This window comes from Calidris pugnax, unplaced genomic scaffold, assembly GCF_001431845.1.
Source record: "Calidris pugnax isolate Ruff unplaced genomic scaffold, ASM143184v1 scaffold160, whole genome shotgun sequence".
NCBI lineage: Eukaryota > Metazoa > Chordata > Aves > Charadriiformes > Scolopacidae > Calidris > Calidris pugnax.
This window is the reverse complement of record NW_015090871.1, coordinates 25,121-32,025: the sequence shown is the minus strand read 5'-3', so window position 1 is coordinate 32,025 and position 6,905 is coordinate 25,121. Positions and strand designations below refer to the sequence as shown.

The 6,905-nt window shown below is 66.0% G+C and overlaps 1 protein-coding gene across 1 annotated transcript in view; it reads right to left on the bottom strand.

Moving 5' to 3' along the window:
• PLEC (plectin) overlaps positions 1-6,905 on the bottom strand; it is a 47,220-nt gene that overhangs the window by 27,811 nt on the left and 12,504 nt on the right. The window contains exons 7-16 of the mRNA XM_014945701.1: positions 6,735-6,872; positions 6,456-6,639; positions 5,618-5,775; positions 5,230-5,408; positions 4,436-4,574; positions 3,993-4,349; positions 3,020-3,103; positions 2,806-2,910; positions 2,594-2,692; positions 344-1,177 (exon numbers count right to left, since the gene is read on the bottom strand). Of these exons, the coding sequence (XP_014801187.1) occupies positions 344-1,177; positions 2,594-2,692; positions 2,806-2,910; positions 3,020-3,103; positions 3,993-4,349; positions 4,436-4,574; positions 5,230-5,408; positions 5,618-5,775; positions 6,456-6,639; positions 6,735-6,872 (2,277 nt within the window). The remainder of the gene's footprint in view (positions 1-343; positions 1,178-2,593; positions 2,693-2,805; positions 2,911-3,019; positions 3,104-3,992; positions 4,350-4,435; positions 4,575-5,229; positions 5,409-5,617; positions 5,776-6,455; positions 6,640-6,734; positions 6,873-6,905) is intronic.

Below are 6,905 nucleotides of genomic sequence, written 5' to 3'. Positions count from 1 at the left end.
CCCCCGCCAGCAGCCCCAGCCCCCCCAGCCCGGGGGGTTCCCTACAGCTCCCGGAGCCGGAGGCTGCTCTGGACGCAGTAGACGGAGCCGGTGATGCTGGTGACGCCGGTGACCGGCAGCCGCTGGGGAAAGTCCTCGCAGACCATCACCACCCCCGCGGAGCTCCCCGTGCCGCGACGCCGCGGTGGCTTCCCGGCACGGTGCCGCCCGCTCCCCTCCATGGCAGCACGGGGCTCGGCGCGGCTCCTGCCACGATGGCGGCTGGGTGCCGAGTGCGGCACGGCGCGGCTGCCTCTCCCCACCCCGCGCCGGCACGTACTCCCCTTCCCCGCAGGCTCTCTGCCTCCTCCCGTGACTGCTCAGCCTCCTGCTGCTGCCTCTTCAGCCGCTCGGCCTCCTCCTGCAGCTGGGTTACCGCCATGTGCTCCTGCTGCAGCGACAGCTCCAGCTGCGCCGTCTTCTCGGCAAAGGAGAGCCGCTTGCTCTGCAGCTCGGCCTCGGCGCTGCGCTGGGCCACCTCCTGGGCCACCTGGATCTGCCGCTCCTTCTCGGCCTCCGCCTGCCGCATGCGCCGCTCGGCCTCCTCCGCCTGCAGCCGCAGCTCCTCCAGGTCGGCCGCCGCCTTCTGCTTCTCCCGCGAGGCCTCCCGCTCCGCCTGCACCTTGCGCTTCAGCTCCTCCTCCGCCTCCCGCTTCTTCTGGCTCTCCTCCTTCACCTGCCGGCGCAGGCGCTCGGCCTCCTCCTGCGCCTGCCGCTTCTGCCGCTCGGCCTCCTCAGCCCGCGCCCGCAGCTCCTGCAGCTCTGTCTCGGCGCCCGCCCGCTGCTTCTCCGTGCTCTCCAGCTGCAGGCGGATGAGGCGGATCTCCTCCTCCACCTTCTTGCGGTTGTACTCGGCCTCCTCGATCAGCTTGACCTTGGACTGGATCTGGTGGTCGGAGTTCTGCCGCAGCTGCAGCAGCTCCTGCTGGATGTTCTGCTTCTGCTGCTCGGCGTCCACAGCCACCACCTCCCGCCGGGTGACCTCCTCCTGCATGCGGAGCTGCAGCTCCCGCGCCTCCGCCTCCGCCTGCGCCTTGGCTTTGGCGTGGGCCTCGGCCAACTGCCGCTGCTTCTCCAGCTGGGCCTCCACCTCCGCCAGCCGCTGCCTCTCCTCCTCCTTCAGCTTCTCGGCGGCTTTCTGGAGGGGGAAGAGGGTGCAGAGAAAACAAAGAGAGAGAGAGAGAGGGGGGAGAGAAGAAAGAAATCACAAGGGATGCAACCGAGCCCCGGCGTCGACGCCGGCCACAGCCACGTGCCACCGCGAGAGCGGGGCGCTCCGGGGGTGGAGGATGCGCATGGAATGGCTTCGGCTCCCTGGGCCTCCCCAGGGGCTGGAGGCAGTGACGCCAGCTTCCAGAAGACGTGTAGCAAGACAAGGTGGGGGACAGGCGACCCCCCGAGTGGCGCGGGGCGGGCAGGCGACAGGACGCAGGCAGAGGAGCGGAAGCAAGACGGCCCAGGGAGCACAGAGAGAGGGATGGAGCGACAGCAAAGCCCCAGGCCGTGGAGACGGACGCGAGCAGCCTGAGCACCAGCACCAAGCCTGAGAGGGGCCAGCACGAAGCCATCACCGCAGGGGAACGACAGACCCAGCCGGAGCACCGGGGAGAGTGGGACAGAGGGTGGCGAGGGAGGTGCCAGCGGAGCTTTCCCTGCCGGGAAAGCCGCCATGACATGGAGAGCAACCCAAGCTCTGGCCAATGCTGCCACAGCTGGCCCAAATCCCCGCCTCACTGGCCCACTCCACCTGCTGAAGGGCCAGCGTGGCTCATGCGTGGCTCGTGGCCGTGCTGCAGAGTGCTCGTGCTCCATGCACCATGAGCAAGGGCTCGGGCAGCACCACGTGTGGGGGTGAGCAGGACCCCCGTGCCGTGGGGACAGGTCCCCTGGTGCCACCCCAAAGGCGCAGCGAGGGGCCGGGAGCAGCGGCAGCGGGGGGCGAGGAGCATGGGGGGCTCTCCGGAGAGCAGGGGGGGGCGGGGGGCAGCGGGGGGAGCGCAGGCTGCTGGCGGCCATGGGGTGAGGCGGAAGGGGGTGCGGTGGGGAAGAGGGGGGGACACATGCGCAGAGTGAGTACCTGGTGCAGGGGTGCCAGAGTCATCCTGGTTTATTTTACCCTCCATTAGATTCCCCACCAACACACACATCCCCCAAGACAAAGCACCGGGCAAAGCAGCTCGACTTCCAGAGGCAGAAACCAAGAGTTAGAAGTTATGGAGAGAGAAGACCCGCGGGCCCCGGCCCCGCGGCGCCCCAGCACAGCGTTTCATGCCAAGGCAGGTGCCGACCGCGCTACGTGTATCTGGGAAGTGCCTCCTACCACCACCGGTCCCACCAGAGCCCGGCGGTGCCGGCAGCCAGCTCGACGTGCCAGCCCCTCGGGCCAGGGGACCCGCTGCGCCCAGAGCCAGCAGCTCGGGGAGCCCGGCCGGGAGCGGGGTTAGTGGCCGTGGGCCAGCGTTAGTGATGGGGGGGTCATCGTGAACCGTGCTCCCCGGCGTCACGCCTCTGCTGCCATGCCACCCTGCGCACGCCGCACGCGCCGCCTCCCTACCTCCTCCTCCTCCAGCCGCCGCAGCGTCTCCGTGATGAACTTGATGTACTGGCTGGTGAGCGTGGTCAGCTCGCTGTACCGCGTCCGCAGCTCCACGTACTGCGTGGGACAGACAGCGTCAGGCCTGGCTGCTCGCTGCCACCCCTGCCCACCCCTGCGGCAAGGGGCTGCAGCCCCCCCTGGCTGCTGTGCCCTCTGGGACCCTCCCTCACCTCCTGGATGATGCTGTCGGATGCCGACTGCACTTTGGGCTTCTTGGCCGGGGAGGCCATGGGCTCCACCTGCGCCTTGAAGGTCACCAGCTGCAGCTCGTAGTCCTGCGGGCGAGAGGGGTCCTCAGCTCGCTGGCCGTGGCCCCAGCGAGCCCCCCAGCCCTCTGGGGACTGTCTGCCCCTCCCCGAACCCCTCTATCTGCCCTGGGCGCACCTTGATGGCGTCAATGTACTGCTTGGCATAGCGCTGGCACTCCTCCACCTTCTCCTTGTGCCGCTCGCACTCCTCTAGAAGTTTCTGGGGAAAGACACCGGGGTCAGCTCAGCCATCCCGTGGCCACTCCACCACAGCCATGGATGGCCAAGAGCGCTGGCCCTGCTACCAGCGCTTACAGAATCACCAAATCACAGAATTTTAGGGGTTGAAGGAGACCCCTGGAGATCACCCAGTCCCACCCCTGCCAGAGCAAGGCCACCCAGAGCAGGCTGGATGCGTCCAGGTGGGGTTTGAAGATCTCCACAGAAGGAGACTCCATACCCTCTCTGGCATCTTCACAGGAAAGACCTTTTTCCTGATTTTTTTGGAATTTCCCATGTCCCAGTTTGTGCCCGTCGCCCCTTGTGCTGTCCCCGGGCACCACTGGGAAGAGTCTGGCCCCATCCTCTTGCTCCCCACCCTTTAGATGTTCATGAGGTCCCCCCTCAGCCTGCTCTTCTCCAGCTGAACAGCCCCAGGTCCCTCAGCCCAGAGATGCTCCAGCCTCTCATCATCCTCGAGCCCCCCCTGGACTCTCCCCAGCAGCTCCCAGTCCTTCTGGAACCGGGGGAGCCCAGAACTGGTCCCAGTGCTCCAGCTGTGGGCAGAGCAGAGGGGGAGGATGACCTCCCTCCACCTGCTGGCCACCCCAGGAGACCATTGACCTCGTTGGCCCGTTGTTGGCAACTTGGTGTCCCCCAGGACTCCCAGGTCCCCCTCTGCAGAGCTGCTCCCCAACAGGTCACGCCCAAACCTCTACTGGTCCATGGGGTGGTTCCTCCCTGGGCGAGGTACCCTGGTTGAACCCCATGATGTCCTTCACTACCCCTTCCAAACCTCCACTGGTCCATGGGGTGGTTCCTCCCCAGATGCAGGACCCTACACGTGCCCTGGTTGAACCCCATGAGGTCCCTCGCCGCCCCTTCCCCACCTTCTCCTGCAGCAGCTGCTCCCGCACGGTCTGGCTGTCGGTGATGGGCACCGCCTGGATCTTCTCCTGCCGCTGCTTGGCATCCTGGATCCAGTGGAGCAGCCCGTCGCAGCTCTCCCGGTAGTACCGCAGCTGGCGGCCCAGCTGGTCCAGCTCGCGCTGCCGCAGGTCGGTCTGGGCCAGCACGGCTTGCCAGCGCTCCAGCAGCTGCTGGACACGCTCCCGGTACCGGTCCAGGTCCACGTCCCGCTCACTGTGGCCACGGACCATCCTCTCGTTGACCTCCTTGGCCTTGCTCAGGTCGGTCTCCAGTGTGGTGAAGAAGGGCTGGTGCCCCTCGGCCTGGGCTCGCAGCCGCTGCGGCGGATGGAGGGAGGCAGTCAGCACCGTCCCCAGCACACCCGGCTGTCCCCCCCCCAGCACGGGGCCACCACAGCCCTTACCTTCAGCTCGGCCTTGCTGGCTTCCAGCGCCTTGAGGTCAGCCGGCACGGTCTGCACATCCTTCAGCTGGTCCTCGTACTTCTTGACCAGCTCCTCTGCCCCCTGAGTGCTGCGGATCACCAGGTTGATGGTCTTCAGCCTGTGGGGAGAGGGGACGGGCTCAGCCGGGGACCAGCAGCGGCGGCGGTCGGACAGGAAGGGAAGGACACGCCGGCATGGCCAGCGTCATCGAACCATGGAGTGGTTTGGGTGGGAAGGGGCCTTAAAGCCCCCCAAAGTGCCACCCCTTGCCCTGGGCAGTGACACCTCCCACCAGACCAGGTTGCTCAAAGGCCCATCCAGCCTGGCCTTGGACACTGAGCTGTTGACCACCACTCTCTGGATGCCACCATCCGACCAACCATCCAACCAATTCCTCACCCACCGAACAGTCCACCCCTCAAATCCATCTCTTGGAATCACAGAATGGTTTGGGTGGGAAGGGACCTTAAAGCCCCCCCAGTGCCACCCCCTGCCCTGGGCAGGGACACCTCCCACCGGAGCAGGTTGCTCCAAGCCCCCTCCAACCTGGCCTCCGACATTTCCAGGGAATCTCTCCAATTTAGAGAGCAGGATGTTGAGGGACCGTGTCACAGGCCTCACACAAGTCCAGGTGCCATCCGTGGCTCTTCCCGTACCCATCTTCCTCCAGACCTCACCAGCCCACCCCCATCCAGACAAGGCCCATCCTGGTAACCCCACCGGATGTCCCCACACAGGGGTGACCCCGGGGTGGTGCAGGGCTGGTGACTCACTTCTCCAGGTAGATGCTGGAAAGGCTGTACACCTGGTTCATCTTCTGCAGGGTGACCTCCAGCTCGGAGCGCAGGACGGGGGCCGAGCCATCCGGCTCCGCCTGGGCAAGCACCTTCTCTGTCTTCTCGCTCACCTTGTCCAGGTTCTTCTTGATGCCCTCAAGCTCCAGGTGGATTTGCTGCAGGGAGAGGAGGGCCCTCACTATGGCTGGTGGCCAAGCCCGGCCCATGGTTGGTCCCTCCCTTAACACCGTGCCCAACACTGCATCCTACCAGCCAGGACCTAGTCCCCAACCCCAGAGCAGGTCCACAGCCCACCAGGGTGGTGGGACGGGCTCCATCCCCGTTCTGGGTGCCGAGGTGCCCCCTCACAGGTGTGTGCAGGTACCTGCTGCTCGGAGATGCGCTGGGCACACTCCTTGGCCGGGTCCTTGTCGAGGGGCAGGCGGATCTTGTGGATGGTGCGGGTCTCGCAGCTCTCCAGCTGCAGGCGGATGTCCTTCAGCTGTGAGATGTAGTTCTTGCACATGGACTCCTCCTGCTCTCCTGGAGGGACACAGGGAATGGGGTGAGCTGGTGTGCACCCCACAACGTGAGCTTTATCTCTTGTAACCCTGCCCAAGGGATTACCACCCTGGGGGGGGGTCACTGTGGGTGCTTCTGGCCGAGATGGCTCCATCCAAGCCAAAGTGGGTTTTGGGGAGACAGAAAACAACAGCCACAGGGTAATGTGGGCCACCATGGCATCACCCAATGGTTTGGATTGGAAGGGACCTTAAAGCCCTCTCCAGTGCCACCCCCTGCCCTGGGCAGGGACACCTCCCACCAGAGCAGGTTGCTCCAAGCCCCCTCCAACCTGCCCTTGAACCCCTCCAGGGATGGGGCAGCCACAGCTTCTCTGGCCAACCTGGGCCAGGCTCTCACCACCCTCACACCAAAGAATTTCCTCCCCAGATCTCCCCTCAGTCTCCCCTTTTTCAGCTTAAAACCCTTCCCCCTCCTCCTAGGGCTCCCCTCCCTGATCCAGAGTCCCTCCCCATCTCTCCTGGAGCCCCTTGAGGGACTGGAAGGGGCTCTGAGGTCTCCCCGGAGCCTTCTCTTCTCCAGGCTGAACCCCCCCAACTCTCTCAGCCTGTCCCCACAGCAGAGGGGCTCCAGCCCTCCCAGCGTCTCGGTGTCCCGCTCTGGGGACAGGTCTGTGGCTCCCCCCGTGAGGGGGGTCTCACCTTTCTCCTGGCTGCGCACCAGCAGCTCGTATTTTTGGGTGCAGGCCTGGTAGTCGCGCTCCACGCGCAGGCGGTCGTCGGGCTGGAAGCTCTGGGAGTCCTGGCTGTCCCGCAGGAACGCCTGGTAGTGGGTCTCCAGCCCCCGCAGGACCTGCCGGCACTCCTCCGCCGGCATCGTGCGGAACTGGGGAGAAGAGAAGGGGGGAAAGGCTCCCGTCAGCCCCCACCCTTGCAGGGGGACACCCCCGATGCCAGCGCCGCGGGGGGACACAGACGTACCGTGAGGTGGGACCAAGCCTGGATCTGCTGGATGTGGCGGGTGAGGTACTGCCAGGAGAGCAGCGTCCGCATCTCCAGGTGAAGCTGGTGCCAGAGGACCAGGAGCTGCTGGTGGGTGGCCTCCAGCCTGGGGGAGAGAGGGTGTCAGGGGGCAGAGAGGGTGTCAGGGGG